The sequence below is a fragment of the Hyperolius riggenbachi genome, chromosome 7 (assembly GCF_040937935.1).
Source record: "Hyperolius riggenbachi isolate aHypRig1 chromosome 7, aHypRig1.pri, whole genome shotgun sequence".
NCBI lineage: Eukaryota > Metazoa > Chordata > Amphibia > Anura > Hyperoliidae > Hyperolius > Hyperolius riggenbachi.
Window position 1 is genome coordinate 133271752 of NC_090652.1, and position 19210 is coordinate 133290961.

At 41.8% G+C, this 19210-nt stretch overlaps 1 protein-coding gene across 2 annotated transcripts in view; it reads left to right on the forward strand.

Annotated features, from left to right (window-relative positions):
* METTL22 (methyltransferase 22, Kin17 lysine) overlaps positions 1-19210 on the forward strand; it is a 176943-nt gene that overhangs the window by 26500 nt on the left and 131233 nt on the right. For both annotated transcript variants that reach the window (XM_068244652.1, XM_068244651.1), the window contains exon 3: positions 375-716. In XM_068244652.1, the coding sequence (XP_068100753.1) occupies positions 375-716 (342 nt within the window). The remainder of the gene's footprint in view (positions 1-374; positions 717-19210) is intronic.

Below are 19210 nucleotides of genomic sequence, written 5' to 3' on the forward strand. Positions count from 1 at the left end.
GCATTGGCTGTATAATATGTAGCATCAGTTTTACTGATAGCGTTGTGCTGCTCAATGCAATGCAGCCATCAACCCCTGCTAGTCCTCTTCCACCTGCTTTTACAGAGCTTTTCCAACATGTCCGAAGCACAAAACTCATTGAAAGTCAGCCAAATGTGTTGGGAGTATTCAATTTCCAGCAGGTTAATTCAATGTGATTGGCTGGAAAAATCTATGTGTATGCCCTAACTTATCCTGATTAAAACCATGCCAAAACCAAAAAGGTTGCTTTGTAGCAAGGTTTTAAATTTCAAACAGACATGAAGAGCTAATGCAAATACTCTGTCTACATTTTTTTATGTACTAATTTGGGTTGTGTTATCTTTGTGTTAAAGTTTTTCAGACGCAGTTTAAGATCCTTTCAAAAGAAAGTGCTTCCCAATCTGCAAAGGAAGATTGTGTAAGCATTACAGAAAATGAAGATATAAAGCAACTAAATGAATCAGGCTCATTACCCTTTAAGCATACAACTCAAAACGATGGACAAGTAATAGAAGACCTTCTTGATGAAGATGGGGATCTTGAGGTCCAGAGAAGACCCCGTTGTCCTTCAGAAAGAAGTGGTTGCCAACGTTTTGATCGAGATGTCGTATGCCCCACTATTCTTAGAATCGGATGCGATGATCAAGTTGAGGAGGAAGAGGAGTCTAGCAACAATAATGAGGTTGTTAAAATAGGTAAGCAAAAATGTGAACTGGTGAATTAAAAATATTCATTTTACTTCGGAGTTACCACTTTTGGTATAGGCTGTTAGGGGTGACAAGCATTAAGATACCTTTTTAGGGGGCAACCCACTAGCCTCCCGTCTTTCTGGAGTTCTACATTTGTCTTGTTCCTGCTGCAGCTGCTGGAGATTGTACCCACACTGCTATCACATGCCCGCAACCATTACATTGCTTGCCGGGAGATGAAGTCCATTAATTTGATTATCTTCCAGCCTGGAGATGTAGTCATATTGATAAACTACACCTCTTGGCATGCATTGCAGCAGCCAGGACCTCGCAATATCAACCTGGGTACTTCAGTCTTCAGCAGCTGTGGCAGGGACAAGCAAAAAGGAGGAACTGCTTACACATGGGAAGCTAGGGGAAAAGCCCCCTAAAGGTAACTTAAAGTGGACCCAAACTAAAAATACAAGATTTCAGAAATACAATCTATTTTCTAAATTATAATAATAAATATCAGCCTTTTTTCAGCTGCATGATGACAAATATAAATTATTTTACATTTATTGGAGGAACCCCTCCCTTCCTTTCATATTGCCGGCAAATAATCCAGCAAACTGGTGGAGTAGATGGTGTCCAGCAAAGGAGGAATTGCTAATGGCTGCCACCTGTATAACCCTAAATATGAAAAGAGAAGGGTGAAAAGCATGCACTGAAATGCTCATAGGCTTTAAGGAGTGTTTATTTATCTTTGTATGTGTCATAGTGGTGCAACTCAATATTTTGAATAAAAAAAAAAATGTTGGTTTGGTTCCGCTTTAATGCTTGCCGCCCACGCTATGTACAAACCTCTCTTACAGGGAGGTTTGTTTCATGTAACTTTTAATTGAGGGGCTTAGATTCTTTTAAGAAATATTGGCTTCTTAAAGCACACCTAAACTGACCATTATGTGGCCGTAACTGGGGCTTCTTCCTTTCCCCCATAATCCTTGAGGCTCCTCAGCTGTGCCGGGCATTGCTCTGTCTCTGTGCTGTGCCCTTCTTTAGTTTTTAAAACCATGCCTGCTCTGTCTATAATGCACTCTCTTCTTGCACACTTCCGAATGGCTGTGCACAGCGAAAAACTGTAGAAACCATGGGGTGTAGCAGACATTGCTTACAAAATGTCTGCAAACACTGTAGTTAGTTGGATTTTCCAGTATTATAATGCTAGAAGGAGGAAGCATCGAAGTCACATGAACGCAACATGCAGCGCAACTCCATGACTATCCTCTTCTAACAGTGCAGAATGGCTTGATGCGAACAACATCACTAAACATAACTATGAACTGTTAAACAACTAGGTCAGTGATGGCTAACCTTGGCACTCCAGCTGTGAAAAAACTACAAATCCCCTCATGCCTCTGCCTCCCCAAGTTATGCTTAGAGCTGTCAGAGTATTGCAATGCCTCATGGGACTTGTAGTTCCATCACAGCTGGAGTGTCAAGGTTAGCCATCACTGAACTAGGTCAATCTTGGAAGGGCTCATTAAGTTGTAGGTTAAAGAGAACCCGAGGTGGGTTTTACAAATCCTATTAGCACACAGAGGCTGGGTCTGCATATAATGCCCAGCCTCCTGTTACTATACAGTTCTCACCCAAGCCCCCCCTGCGCTCTGTAAAACCCACCTCGGGTTCTCTTTAAAGTATGAAGTTAATAGGTTTTCATCTGCAAGGGAGGAATTCATTCCATAAATATGAGCCTCTACAGGGGCTTTTAGCCTACTGCCTACTAAGGCATAAAGATAGGTATCTCAAAAGAGAACTACGCTTGTCGAAAAAGGGGCTACAGCTGGTGACAAGCTACAGATTTATATATTTGATGCTGGGGACCAACCAAAAATGACCAGTCTGAACCAAGAGAAATGCAGAGATTAACCACTTTACCCCCAGCGGTATGGATTTCTCCGTCCCTTTTTCCACCCTGTTAACACCAGGGACGGAGAAATCCGCACCTGACGCCGCTCCCGCCGCTGTCTGCGCTCCCGGTCGCTCATCCACGCGCCCCCGCGCTCATGCACGCCGCTCGCCTGGAGATCAATTAATCGGAAAAACTGTTCCTATTCGTTGATCCAAGCCCCCGCAATGATCAGCTGCTTCTACGAGAAGCAGCGCAATCATTGTGAGGAAAAAAAAAGTTTCCCAGCCTCATAACACATCATGCAAGCGTCCTTCTGGACGCTTGCAGGACGCATAAACAAAAAGTTACAGTGGCCATCTTGTGGCTAAATAGTAAAACTACACCCTAAAGCATTTTTCATATACAAATACATTAGTTATACACAATAACTCCCCAATTTTTTATTTTTTTTTGTACCGCCAAACATTGTGATAGGGACATAATTTAAACGGTTTTATAACCGGGACAAATGGGCAAATGCATTTCATGGGTTTTAATTACAGTAGCATGCATTATTTAAAAACTATAAAGGCCGAAAACTGAAAAAAATCCCACATTGTTCCTATTTTCCCATTAAAACACATTTAGAATAAAATAATTCTTGGCATAGTGTCCCACCTAAAGAAAGCCTAATTGGTGGCGAAAAAAACAAGATATAGTTCATTTCATTGTGATAAGTAATGATAAAGTTATAGACGAATGAATGGAAGGAGCGCTAAAAGGTGAAAATTGCTCTGGTGCTCAAGGGGTAAAACCCCTCAGTTGTGAAGTGGTTAAACTCATTGGAGTAGTGTAACAGATACAAAGGTAAATCATACAAAAATCTATATACAATACACAATCTGTAAAACCAGTTTCCAAGTTGCAGATAAAATGTCTTTCTTTAATAATTTGTTATAATTTATGCTTTGCTTTGTGCTCTGGAATCCTTTTGCTGGTAATGTTTTCTCCCTCTAGCACAGTCTATTCTGTACTTGGTTTCCTGCAATTTTGTTGATGCCAGTGCTGTCACACCTGTGTGTTTGCTTCTTTTAAAGACACTGTTTGCTAAGTTCTGATGTGTTTCTTGAATTCTCAGCTTAAAGTACACCAGAAGTGAGAGGCATGTGAAGGCTGACACATTTTCATTTTAAACAATACCAGTTGCCTGGCAGTTCTGCTGATCTGTTTGGCTGCAGTAGTGCCTGAATCACACACCTGAAACAAAACAAGCATACAGCTAATCCAGTCAGACTTCAGTCAGAAACATTTGATCGGCATGCTTGTTCAGGGTCTATGGGGAAAAGTAGAGACAGATGATTAGCAAGACAGCCAGGCAATTTGCATCATTTATAAGGATATAAATGTCACTCTCCATATTCCTCTCACTTCAGGTGTAGTTTGAACTGGTTTTGTTGAAGGCTCCTATAGTGATGAGAAAGGAGTCTGGGTATTCCTAGGCATACCTATGAATCTGCCGCCGAAAGATTTGCGCACAGGGTAAAGCCGATATACGGCTTACCCTGCTCCTGCACAAGTCCCGGGGGCTTAATTACTATTGCCCCTCCCGTGTTTTAAAAGTAATTTGAGCTCCATCTTTTGTCGGCACAGTTACTCATCATGAGTCGCTATTGCCATAATTCCTTTTATGGCCTATGGTGGTACCGACTGCGTCTAAATCTCCTGCACTGTTTTAACAGCGCTCAATTCCTAAACCACATTCTTGACAAGAATGTTTGTTCAGTGCAGCTTGTGATAGGATGTATGCCGCAATTGGAGATTTGATGTGAAGGAGGAAATCTCATGGGGGGGGGGCTGCAGGGGGAATAAAAGGGACTGCAATTTATAGAGTTTTTCCAGCGCAGCAAAGACTTTCCAAGCACTTAAAGAGACACTGAAGCGAAAAAAAAAAAATATGATATAGTGAATTGGTTGTGTACTATGAATAATTACTAGAAGATTAGCAGCAAAGAAAATATTCTCATACTTTTATTTTCAGGTATATAGTGTTTTTTCTAACATTGCATCATTCTATAATATGTACAGATTACACAACACTCAGCATTCAAAATGAGTCTTTCGGAGCAGTCTGTGAAGTAATGACCTCTCCTCTAGCAGAGGAAAAGTAAATAGTCCAGGAACAGTTGAGATAATAAAAGTCAGATAACAGCCCTCTCCACGACTAACTTAGTCGGAGAGCTTAATGGCTTGTTTGTATAGAGATAACAACTGGAGTTTCTCAACTCTTCCTGTACTGGAAACAATTACACTGATGTATTTAATCTTAATGTTTTATTTCTTAGCTGTGCTACACATACAAATCATATCATCATTTTTTTTTTTTCGCTTCAGTGTCTCTTTAAAGAGACACTGAAGCGAAAAAAAAATGATATTATGATTTGTATGTGTAGCACAGCTAAGAAATAAAGCATTAGGAGCACAGACATAAGTCTGAGGGCCAGTGCACACCAAAAACCTCTAGCAGATCCGCAAAACGCTCGAGGTTTTTGAAGCAGATTTCTGAGCGATTTTAGGCATGTTTGTTCACACTACAAGAGCTTTTCTAAGCGTTTGTGATTTTAGAAGCTCTTCCTAATGTTATCCTATGTGTGTGTTCACACTGTAGTGATGTGATTTTGTAGAAAAAAAACCCATAGCATTGCATTAGCAAGAGCTTTTCAAAATCACTAGCACTTAAAAAGCGCTTGTAGTGTGAACAAGCCCTTAGAGAGGTTTTCTAAACATGCCTTTTTTTGGAGCGTATTTGTGTAGCAGATTTCATATATTGTTATAGTAAAGCTGTTACTAAACAGCTACTGTAACAAAAACGGCTGGAAAACCGCTCTGATCTAGCGTTTTTCAGAGTGGTTTTCCACTTTCCTATACTTTACATTGAGGCAGACACGCCTCAGAAATCTAAAAAAAAATGCTGCAGGACAGGAGTTTGTTTGGAGAAACAACTAACCGCTCTGGTGTGCACCATCTCATTCACTTTCATTAGCCAAGCTGTTTTCTCCCTGCAAGCTTTTTAAAAAACGCTTCAGAACCGCTCTGGTGTGCACCAGCCCTAATATTTCCAGTACAGGAAGAGTTAAACTCCAGTTATCTATGCAAATTGCCATTGAGCTCTACCACTTTCAAAGTTGCAGAGAGCTCTGTTTTCTGAAGGTTGTTATCTGAACTGTATTGTTTTTTTCTTTTGCAGAGAACCGTTCAGGACATGTCAAAATTTCACTGCCTGTTCTGTAAAAACACTTAGAATGCTGAATAGTGTTTAACCACTTTACCCCCATAGGTGCGGATATCTCCGACCCTTTTTGCATCCTTTCACCCCCAGGGACGGAGATATCCGCACCTCCCATGCTCCCGCCGCTGCCCGCTTGCTCGTGCACGCCGCCGCCCACTCGCCCGGAGATCAATGAACGGGGAAAACAGTTCCCGTTCGTTGATCTAAGCCCCCCGCAATGATCAGCTGCTTCTATGAGAAGCAGCGATCATTGTGAAAAAAAAAGTTTCCCAGCCTCATAAGACTTCCTGCAAGTGTACTTCCTACGCTTGCAGGTCGCATAAACAAAAAGTTACTGTGGCCATCTTGTGGCCAAATAGTAAAACTACACCCTAAAGCATTTTTCATATACAAATACGCTTGCAGGTCGCATAAACAAAAAGTTACTGTGGCCATCTTGTGGCCAAATAGTAAAACTACACCCTAAAGCATTTTTCATATACAAATACATTCGTTTTACACTAAAAATTAACTCTTTACCTCCCACACTCCCCAATTTATTTTTTTTGGTAATAAAAAAAAAAAATTACAATAAAAAAAATACATAAATAGTTACCTTAGGGACTGAACTTTTTAAATATTTATGTCAAGAGGGTATAACACTGTTACTTTATAAACTATGGACTTGTAATTAGGGATGGGTGCAAAACTGAAAAACATGCACCTTTATTTCCAAATAAAATATTGGCGCCAAACATTGTGATAGGGACATAATTTAAACGGTTTTATAACCGGGACAAATGGGCAAATGTCATGGGTTTTAATTACAGTAGCATGCATTATTTAACCACTTGAGGACCTAGCCCTTACCCCCCCCCCCCCCCCCTTAAGGACCAGCGCTGTTTTTTCAGATCTGTGCTGGGTGGGCTCTACAGCCCCCAGCACAGATCAAATGACAGGCAGAGCGACCAGATCGCCCCCCCCCCCTTTTTTCCCCACTAGGGAGATGATGTGCTGGGGGGGTCTGATCGCTCTTGCATGCTGTGGGTGGCGGAGGGGGGCACCTCAAAGCCCCCCTCCACCGCAAGATTCCCCCTCTCCCTCTTCTCCCTCCCTGCCCAAGAGATCGGAGGCTGCACAGGAACGGATCTGTCCTGTGTAGCCTCTAACAGGCTTCATGTGACAGCGATCTCCGGCCGCTGGTTGGCCGGGGATCGCTGATCTACTACAACGCTGCTACTGTAGCAGCGTTGTAGAAATGTAAACAAAGCGGAGTATTTCCGCTTGTGTTTACATTTAGCCTGCGAGCTGCGATCGGCAGGCCGCAGGCTATTCACGGAGCCCCCCCGCCGTGAAATGACAGGAAACAGCCGCTCGCGCGAGCGGCTGTTTCCTGATTAATTAGCCTGCGGCGCAGATCTGCGTCGCTGGTCCTGCAGCTACCACTTTGCCGACGCGCGTTATGAGTGCGCGGTCGGCAAATGGTTAAAAACTATAATGGCCGAAAACTGAAATTTTTTTTTTCCTATTTTCCCATTAAAACACATTTAGAATAAATTAATTCTTGGCATAATGTCCCACCTAAAGAAAGCCTAATTGGTGGTGAAAAAAAACAAGATATAGTTCATTTCATTGCGATAAGTAATGATAAAGTTATAGACGAATGAATGGAAGGAGTGCTGAAAGGTGAAAATTGCTCTGGTGCTCAAGGGGTAAAACCCCTCAGTTGTGAAGTGGTTAAACTGCAAATATTAGAGATTGATGCAATGTTATAAAAAAAAAAGCTGTATAACTGCAAATAAAAATATGAGAATTATCCGTACTACACAACCAATTCATTATATCATACATTTTTTTCGCTTCAGTGTCTCTCTAACCACTTACGCCTTTAGGACATAGCTTCTACGTCCCAATGTGCATGCTGGACGTAGGAGCTACGTCCATGAGAAAACGGGGTTCGCAGGGTTGGAACCGCTGGGGTGCGCGGACCGCCTATTAACCCAGAGATCAATGAATGGGAAAGCAGAACGATCGTTGGCTTCTATGGAGAAGCCGCAATTGTTTTGTTACACATCCCCTCTTGGTGTAATATCCAAGACAAAAGGGCAAATAAAATACGTGGGTTTTAATTATGGTAGTATGTATTATTTTAAAGCTATAACGGCCGAAAACTGACAAATCATGATTTTTTTTTCAATTTTTCTCTTAATATTCCCGTTAAAATGCATTTAGAATAAAATAATTCTTAGCAAAATGTACCACCCAAAGAAAGCCTGATGGGTGGCAGAAAAAAACAAGATATAGATTATTTCATTGTGATAATTAGTGATAAAGTTATTGGTGAATGAATGGGAGGTGAAAATTGTTTGGATGCATAAGGTGAAAAAACACTAAAGGGGTTAAATAACCATCCACTATTTTCAGTAATGTACAAATGTAATATAGAAATGTTCCTCAACCTTTGTTTACCTGAACATTTGGTCCAGCCAGCTCTGAAGATATTAAATGCATTTATATGTAGCATGTCATCTGCTATTGGTAAACTAGTAAACATGGGTTCTGTAAAGCAAAGTCAGCTCAGAGATGAAAGTTCTTTATTTATTTATTCTGACCAGCAACCGTAGCTTTTTCAAGCTTATTACATATTGATCTGACATGAGGTGTTCCAGGTAGGGATGATTACAGGCCTCTGCAGAAAATGCTCCTGAATTCCAGCATGCTCATCTCTTGTCTAAAGCCTGGTTCAGGACTTCTGATTCACTGGTTAGAACTCCTAGAAGAGCTGTTGAAAAATGTGGTAATAAATCAGGTTCGGCAAAGTGCAGAATACTGAATAATTGTTTATTAAATAACGTAATGCTGCAGACGTCACGTATAGCAATATAAAAGGCTTTACAATGAGATCAATAAGATGCAAATATTTCCGAGTTCATGCAGATTTATGTAAATGTTATGCAAATATATGCAGCTTTAAAAATTGATCAATCAAGTCCCACCCAGGTTTAAAATGATTGGTCCATTTTCAAGCTGCCTATATTTGCAAATAAATTTACATAAATCTGCATGAACTCAGACATATTTGCATCTTATTGATCATCCCTAATTTATACCTTTTAGAAAAAAAAAATACAATACAGGCTGCCCCTTTTCATATAGCCTTAGGGGTGTGCAGTCGACTGCTCATTCTTCCTTCGGGTCAGTCTGATGTGATGCTTCCTGGCTTTGCGTTTGCAGGAAGGCGTGGCTTCAGCTTAATGAGGAATCATTCCCACCCAAATAACCATGTGACTACACTCTCTTAAAGGATACCCGAGGTGAGGAATATGGAAACTTCCATACTGATTTTCCTTTTAAACAATAGCAGTTACCTGGCAGTCTTCCTGATCCTGTGTCTCTTTTAGCTATAGCCCCTGAACAAGCATTGAGCAGATCAGGTACTCTGACTCGGCTTTTACTGGATTACTTATCTGCTTGTTCCAGGGTTTTGACTCATACACTACTTATGTCAGAAAATCAACAGGGCTGCCAGGCAACTGACATTGTTTACAAGGAAATAAATATGGCAACCTCCTTTCTTGTGGTAAAAAAATATGGCAACCTCCATATCCCTCTCACCTCGGGTTCCCTTTAAGTGGTTTGGACGGTCTGGTCTGCGCATGCAGCTGTTTTCTGAGGTGAAGATTAATTTTGTTACCAGGCATTTTCCTTTAGGCCAGGGTAAGGGCTCGTTCACGTTGCGTTCTGCTCGAGTTAGCGTTTGTGTTGAGGTTTTTGGTCGCAATTTTTTTTTTATTTATTATTATTCCCATCGCTTGGGTGGGCATTCTGGGTTTTTTTTTTTTCGAGCATTTTTTTAATTCACTCCCTGACGCAAGTCAGGAAGTGAACTCTTTGACCCGTAAATGCGATGTATTTATACATTAAAACGCGAACGCAATCGCCCCAGAAAGCGATTTTGTGAGCGTTTAGCGCTCTTCCTATACCTTTCATTATAGCAAAATCACCCCCAAAAATGGTCCAGGCACCGCTTTGCTGAACGCACAGCGCACGAACTGTGCTGATATGAACCTTCCCATAGAGAAACATAAGTGTCACAGTAAAAATAAATATATATATATATATTATCTAGCGGACCCACGGCGTAGCATCCGCCGCATAAGACGGTAGCGGGCAGGAAGGGGGTATTGGGCACATCGATGGGGAGGGGGGGTCGTACCGGTTCCCCTCCCTCACCTGGGTTCCCCATCTGCGCTCCCCCTCCAGCTCAAGGTCAGCAGCAGCAGCCGCCGCTATTAGAGGCAGCGGGCGGGGATGACTCACCTCTGCCGGGTTCCAGCGTGCGTTCCACTGTCGTCACTTCCAGCAATGCCGCCCACTGCATTGTTAGTGGACGGCATTGCAGGAAGTGACGACAGTGGAACGCACGCTGGAACGCGGAAGAGGTGAGTCATCCACGCCCACTGCCTCTTACTAATAGCGGCTGCGGCTGAACTTAAAGCGGACCCAAACCAAACATTTTTTTAATTCAAAATATTTAGTTGCACCACTCTGACACATACAAAGATAAATAAACACTCCTTCAAGCCTATGAGCATTTCAGTGCATGCTTTTCACCCTCCTCTTTGCATAACTAGGGTTATACTGGGGGCAGCCATTAGCAATTCCTCCATTGCCGGACAACACCTACTTCACCAGTTTGCCGGATTATTTGCCGGCAATATGAAAGGAAGGGTGGGGTTTCTCCAATAAATGTAAAATATTTAATATTTGTCATCATGCACCTGAAAAAAGGCTGCTATTTATTATTATAATTTAGAAAATAGATTTTATTTCTGAAATCTTGTATTTTTAGTTTGGGTCCACTTTAAGCTAGAGGGGGAGCGCAGATGGGGGACCCAGGTGAGGGAGGGGGGGGCCGACCCCCCCCCCCCCCCCCCCCCCTCCCTGCCGCTGTGCCCAATACCCCCATTCTGGCCGCTAACCCCCTCCAGCTTGGCGGCAAGTCTAGGACCGCCCCTGGGGGCAGGCGCTACTTCTTTTTGCTTGGACCGGCCACTTTTTCTTGCTTGGACCGGCCCTGGGGGCAGGGCGCTACTTCTTGCTTGAAGGTTGAGGCACATAGCCTATTATAGATAGATAGATATGCTCTTTCTCAGGAAAATTGCAATCAACATCGCAACCTGCTGCAAATGCAATTTTCTCTTAGCATCTCACGCATTCCATTACAATTATTGTGCCTGTCCGACCCTCAAACTGTGCCATTAAGTCTGCGATTTCCGATGGGGGTCGCAAATACAGGAATAATGCTGCATGCAGTGCATTTGGCCAAAAGTTTATTTGCACTTCTGGAAAACCATGGTAATCGTGGTGCCCTTGTGATCAGGAAATTGCATGCAATCCAAAATTTGAATTACTATTCGTGTCATCCGTCAGGACTGAGCTCAGTCCTTTGGGAAAAAGTTCGGGGGAACGAGACGTGTTGCTGTGCTTTAGAAAAGTGACTTGTACTGTTATGGAGACGAGTGGCTGCTAGTAGCTGGATTAAGGGGTAAAGAAAATGCGCTAGCTTGCGATGATCTAACACGCCACATCTTTTGACAGTGTCATGGCTTTGCACTTGCTATGGTCCCAGCAGAGAATGGCCTCTGCAAAGTTTAGACTAGCGTGAGTACAAGATGAGCAAAAATGTAAAATAAACCAATACAATTTCTTTCAAGCTTGTGAAAACACGTGCCTCTGAAACTAGACTGCGGGAGGAAGATGCTAAGGGATGGGAAAAAGTCAACTTCACTTCATAGTAAACTTAGACCACAAATCTGCAAAAAATCTTTCCTTACGTAAATATGACATTTTTGCAATGAAAACGTATTTGGGAAATCTGTCAGCTCATCCCTATCTGACACTGCCGTAGTGTAACTGAATAGTGTGTGTTTTTTTTTTTTGTTTTTTTTTTGTTTTTTTGCAACACCCATTGGACTTGAGATCAGTCTTTAGGGTGCTGCTTTCGGGATTGTGAGAGCTGTATAGACATGGGGCTTGATTCACAAAGCGGTGCTAAACTACGTAGCACGTCTAAAGTCTTTAGACGTGCTAACCAGAGTGCTAAGTAGGTTAGCACCAGATTTCTCAATCAAGTTTTGCGCGCGCTAAGTCCCATAGGCTTTAATGGGCACTTCTCGCGGAGCGCTCTGTGCAGTGCGCCCGTAAAGTTTTACGCACATAAAGCTCGTTTAGACGTGCTAAGGGGGTTTTCACAGGCATGCTAACAGTTAGCACCGCTTTGTCAATCAAGCCCATGCTGTTGCTATGTAGATGGGAGGAGGGCAAACTGCGTCATATGATGAGCGGCTTCCAGCAGCAGCAAGCATGGGGACAAGATGCTTGCCAAAGATGATGCCTTGGCACAGATGTAGCCATCAATCTCTGTTTCGGAAAATAGTACTTATATAGTTACATAGTTATTTGGGTTGAAAAAAGACATACGTCCATTGAGTTCAACCAGAGAACAAAGTACAACACCAGTCTGCTCCCTCACATATTCCTGTTGATCCAGAGGAAGGCGAAAAAAAACCCTTACAAGGCATGGTCCAATTAGCCCTAAAAGGGAAAAAATTCCTTCCCGACTCCAGGTGGCAATCAGATAAAATCCCTGGATCAACATCATTGGGCAATACCTAGTAATTGTAGCCATGGATGTCTTTCAACGCATGGAAAGCATCTAAGCCCCCTTTAAATGCAGGTATAGAATTTGCCATAACTACTTCCTGTGTCAATGCATTCCACATCTTAATCACTCTTACTGTAAAGAACCCTTTCCTAAATAAATGGCTAAAACGTTTTTCCTCAATGCGCAGATCATGTCCTCTAGTCCTTTGAGAAATCCTAGGGACAAAAAGCTCATTCGCCAAGCTTTTATATTGCCCTCTGATGTATTTATACATGTTAGTTACATAGTTACATAGTTATTTTGGTTGAAAAAAGACATACGTCCATCGAATTAGATCCTCTCTAAGGCGTCTTTTCTCTAGACTAAATAAACCCAGTTTATCTAACCTTTCTTGATAAGTGAGACCTTCCATCCCTCGTATAAATTTTGTTGCTCGTCACTGCACCTGCTCTAAAACTGCAATATCTTTCCTGTAATGTGGTGCCCAGAACTGAATTCCATATTCCAGATGTGGCCTTACTAGAGAGTTAAACAGGGGCAATATTATGCTAGCATCTCAAGTTTTTATTTCCCTTTTAATGCACCCCAAATTTTTTTTAGCTTTAGCTGCAGCGGCTTGGCATTGAGTATGATTATTTTATTTTGTTGTCGATGAGTACTCCTAAGTCCTTCTCCAAGTTTGATGTCCCCAACTGTATCCCATTTATTTTGTATGGTGCTAGACCATTGGTACGACCAAAATGCATGACTTTACATTTTTCAACATTGAATTTCGTCTGCCATTTATGTGCCCATATAGCCATCCTATCCAGATCCTGTTGCAATATGTCCCTATCTTCCTGAGAGTTGATGATTCTGCACAATTTTGTATCATCTGCAAAAATAGCAATATTGCTTACTACTGCATCTATTAGGTCATTAATAAATAAATTGAAGAGCACTGGACCCAGTACAGACCCCTGTGAGACCCCACTGCTAACAGTCACCCATTTTTAATATGATCCATTGACCACAACTCTTTGTTTTCTGTCCATTAGCCAGTTCCCTATCCAAGCACACAGACTCTTCCCCAGGCCTTACATTCTCAACTTTTGCACCAGACTTTTGTGTGGAACAGTGTCGAAGGCCTTTGCAAAGTCCAAGTATATCACATCTACAGCATTCCCAATATCCACATTAGTGTTCACTACAAGCTGAGCATGTTAGTCAAACAGGACCTGTCTTTAGTAAACCCATGTTGATGTTGAGAAATAAAGTTATTTTCTACTATGAAGTCATGTATAGTATCTCTTAGTAACCCCTCAAATAGTTTGCATACAACTGATGTTAAGCTTACAGGTCTATAATTTACTGGATCAGATTTTTTTGCCCTTCTTAAATAATGGGAAAACGTGGGCTGTACGCCAATCCACTGGGACTCTGCCAGTTGCAAGAGAGTCACAAAAGATAAGATAAAGGGGTTTATCTATAACTGAAGTTAATTCCCTTAGGACCCGAGGATGCATGCCATGCGGGCCAGGTGCCTTGTCTATTTTTAATTTATTTAGCCTTGCCTTCACTTCTTCCTGCGTTAAGTATTTAATATTACAGTAAGAAGATTGAGACTCTTCTGCATCTGTAAATTGCAACAGTGAAGTTTCCTTTGTGAAGACAGAAGCAAAGAAAGCATTTAATATCTCTGCCTTACCTTGGTCACCCACCATGGAGTTCCCACCCTCATCCTTTAGGAGTCCAATACAGTCAACCTTTCTTTTTTTTTATGTACTTGTAAAACTTCTTTGGGATAGATTTGATATCCCTAGCGATTTTTCAGATTCAATCTTTGCTAGCCTAATTTCTTTTTTACAACTTTTATTGCACTCCTTATAATTGCTTAATGCAGCCTCGGTCCCCTCCTGTTTTAGGACCTTATAGGCATTCTTTTTTCCCCTTCATTTTATCTCTAACCTTTCTATTCATCCATAGAGGCCTTTTTTTATTCCTAGACATTTTGTTTCCATATGGGATATACATACTACAATATTGATTGAGAATAAGTTTAAAAGCTTGGCATTTCCCTTCAGTGTCCTCCCCTTGTAGTACATTATCCCAGTTCACCAAAGTTAGTGCATGCCTGAGTTGAGTGAACTTTTGCTTTTCTAAAATTCATAGTTTTAGTGGTCCCGCTGCAACATGACCCCTGCGGGGTCACCAGAAGTGCATAGATGGCACTGGCTGATCTCCCCATCCGTGCGTTGTGATGCACTGCAGTATTGCAATGCATGGTTGCCGACAAATTACCACAAATGTATTGCGATTTCCATTCCTTGTAATGGATACAATTGCACGCAATCGTGCATTGCGATGCCACTTCCATTTCCCAATGCGTTTAAGAAGGAAGGGGCCCTGGCTTTAGAGGTATGCTCTTGTTTAGATAATAGGCTTTTAAATAACAGCTTTAAAGCTTTGTGTGCTTTTTTTTATTTTTTTTTAATTCATAGCTGCACTTTTACTTCACGTAGCTATAATCAAGTTACATTTGCTAAATTGGGCTCTAAACACTTAAAAGAGAATGCATCTAACAACATGATTGCAAGAGGCTGTCATCCTACTAAAAAAGATAATATAGGGAAACAGCAATTGTGTGCAGTGTTCATATCCGGAGATAGATCGGTGAGATTGCTGGCTATATATGTGAAGATTGCTTCTTTTAACCAGTATAATGCATGCTGACTCATCATGCTAGTTAGCTTGTGGATGCCATTGGAATTTCAAAAGTACCTTCCCTTTGTATGCTAAACTGCATAAGCAAATCACTCAGAATGGGGTTTGAGGACATTAAGGATGAGAGAAAATGTACAGCAAGTCAAACCATGCTTTGTTCCTCTCCTTTCTGGCAAGTACATGCTCACCAAAGCTGTGTGGTTAAAGTGGACCTGAACGCTTGCACAGGACAGAAGGAAATCAAAGAGAAATGCACCCTGTATGTATTTAGAGAGTTTTGTCTGTGTAATTCCCCTTCACTTGTGTCTAATCACAAGTTGTAATTTCATCTCTCCCCTGTGTCACATGACTGCCACGGCAGGGATGGCAGATAAGCTCATTTGAAAGCACAGGCTGTTAACCATATGTCTGCTTCCATGAATCAGGAAGTAGAAACAGTGCAGATTTATTTTAGGATTTGTATCAGCTGTAAGTTACAGACCACCCAAGCAAGCTTATGGTGAACCAGAACTCATTGGAGTGTGTAAGGAGCTACAATGGACCAAAGAGCCTCTTACTAAAATGCTATGGATAACAAAAAATTGCTTTCTTAAACCAGAAAGAATTTGCGATAATTCAGGTTGGAGTGAGCTCTGAGACGTCTCCCAGTACATCACTGCTGAACAGCTGTAATCGTCTCCAGTCCTCCAAACGGATATTCCACAAAAGAAAACACAGAATAGTGCATTAGCTTAACACATTTTTGGCACCTCCACCTCACCCAAGTGCAGCACCCTGTGCAATAAATGCAATGCGCTCACCAGATGGGGTGGCTGCTCAATGACAAACAGCAATAAAGGCCCAATGCATGTAGCCCCTGGCTCAGTAGTTCTTTCCCTTTGCTGCAGTAACTTCTGAAAATATAGATGTCTTCAACTCTGTACTTTGTACTGCCCAACGCGTTTCTTTCGAAGACTCATCAGGAGCTGATGAGTCTTCGGACTAAGTGCGTTGGGCGGGGCTAGAGGTCGGCACACTAAGGAGAGCATGCTGTTTGGATCCAGGACGCTGGAGTTTTAACTTGAATATGCTTTTATCTTTGTGGAAAATGTGAGTGCAATTTCTGGATTTTTTTTACAAATATTAAAGTAGTACTGCGCAATGGAAGTGTCTGTTTAGTTTTTAAGGGAACTACACAGAAAGGATTGGAATCCAAGCCTGAGCATAATATGCCTTTTTAGCTGTTTGTGGATAGACAGCAGGAGGATCTGGTGAGTATATAAGTTTACCTGATACTCACACCTATGGTGGGGTGCACGATTGCTGTGTTCACATAAGGAGAAGGTGGAGGTGCATTTGTGTCTAGATGCTACACTATGTGTTGCTCCTGTCTTTATTTCTAAGTACAGAGCTGAAGACCTCTATATTGTCAGAAGTTACTGCAGCCGAGGAAAAGGACTACTGAGCCAGGGGCTACATGCATTGGGCCTTTATTGCTGTTTGTCATTGAGCAGCTACCCCATCTGGTGAGCACATTGCATTTATTGCACAGGGTGCTGCACTTGGGTGAGGTGGAGGTGCCATAAATGTGTTAAGCTATTGCACTATTCTGTGTTTTCTTTTGTGGCATATCCGTTTGGAGGACTGTAGACGATTACAGCTGGAATAAGAAGTTATATGATCGATTGGCTATATGTGGCACTAGTTTAATGCTGTTTGTGACTGAGCAGCCACATTATCTGGTGAGCACAATCTATAATTAATTTGGAGTCTGCTACACCGGTGTGATGTGGGGCAAGTGAAGGTTACAATACTTTTGACCTGACGTTATTACCCTATGTAGTGTTGTTTCTTCTTTACATGCAAATCAACCTGAGGGCTGCTCGCACTTTCTGGAAACCTTGTGGAGGAGAGAGAGTCGTGTGAAACGTCACCCCGGGATACCGTAGTAGCGCCTACACCTTTTGACTTTTTTATCTGTGACTGTTGTGGAAAACCGGTACTAAGTAGAGGCTCAAAAAATATGAACTGTGGGTGGAGCGTAACATCTTTGAGAACTTTTACGATCTGTCAATTATCCAGGCTGGTGGTGGTTCAGACAGTGGTGGAACTTGGAAAATCCATATCATGAATATACATCTTCTAGATTTGTAGAAATTGCACTGCAATTGTCATCATGAGAATCTCAATAGAACAAAAGCTGGTTTTCAGGGCAGAAAGAGTACCTACCCAATAATGATCACTAAGTATAGGTTATATACCAAATTATAGCCAATCTACTAGTTTGAGGTTTTTTTTGTTTTGTTTTGTTTTGCACAAAGATAAAGCAATCTTTACTGCAGCTAAAATACAAGTAATGCTTTAGTGTAAAGGAAATTACCTATATTATTGATTCCAGGGACATAAACTTCCTCCCCAAGCTGCTGCTTCCTATGTTAAAAATGCTTTTGCTGGATTGTATCTGGCCATTTACATCACAAAGCAATTTTTCTTCTTTACTTGCCATTTCTATGTTAAATCTTTATAGCCATCAACTAAAATTATCATAAATTTCCATTTACCTCACTTTCTGTTTTTCCAAATCTCACCCAGGGATATATTTTATCATACGTCTTTTTGATTTGTTGCTAGGTTCACTGGCCCTAGGTAACCAATGCCAAGGGATTCACACAGTCTGAAAGCTATTAAACACTGTGGTGACGACCCCTTATTGAAGCTATAAATTACCTGATGAAATTTTCTGTTTTTTAAGTGTATGATTCTAATTCAGTGTGCATTGCAGATAATAAGAAATCTCTGAAGTTCTTTACCATCCTCTTTTGTAGATGATTATCGCCATGCCATATTAGGTTTTCTATATGGTTACATTTTCTTTCTGTCCTTTGACATATTCCTGCCAGCCTCACAGCTTCAGGACTTGGTAAATTAAACCCGTACCTGACATATGCAGTGGAAATTGCATGTATGATAAAAATATAAAAAATTGCAAATTATGTTAGAGGAGCTGTTAGGTATAGGGTCTCAGAGAAAAAAAACACATATATCAATAGCTAAATATTGGCTGTACTTACCCATACATATGCATTTCACTGTCCACATTTGGATTTCACAGAATTTTTATATAGTATTTGCATAGAATGATGCTCCTGACAGCTCATGGCAGGTTCCATGTTTGTCTGTCTTGTATGAAGCCAATTGTGATGTAATATCCTCCCTTACCTTGCTTCCTGATGATTCGACTCACAAAAAAGATCAGGATCAAAGATCCTAATGGTTCATGATCCGAACAACACTACAGTGCAGTGAATATTAATTAGCCATGTGGCTAGGTACAATAGCGGACTCGTGCAGTGTACTCTAACGGAACATGTGCCCAGTGAACAGCACATTGATTTTAGCTGGGCTGCAAGTTACAAGCTGCTGTAACATGAGCCTGTAACTTCTCACTGTGAAAACAGCCTTAGGGCGGGATAGGGAAATGAAGGGGAGGACCAAGGTAGTGCAGTGGGGAGAAGAAGCAGCCCCAGAATGCTTTGCAGTATCTGTTATGCGTCCTACCGGCCTCCTTAGGAGCTTGGGAATAACGAGCCTTGCTGTTCAGCAAAAATCAAAGTAAGAGAGATTTTTAACTTCAGTATTGCCTTTTTGGCTTCCTTCTAAACTGTTTAACACAGGAGAATAGAGGTTTAAATTAGCTTTTGCAGACTGACCGTTACTCTTTAAGATAAAATTGCATGTTAATATGTGATTTTATCAGTGGCGGCGCCACGCTGGGGCTTACCCAGGCTTCAGCCCCAGCCGGCAACTCATTAGCCCCCCTAAAAGCCCCCACCCCCCCGCCGAGTCCAACCCGACAATGACGACGAGCCTGGCTGGGAGTCTGAATGGGAGAAGCCAAGGAGGGCTTGGGCTGGCGCTGACTGACTGTCACTCACCACACCACTAACCACCAGCGATCAGTCACCGCTGCCCCGCCCAGTCCCGGGTGCTGCTGCTAGTACGCGCTACACGTA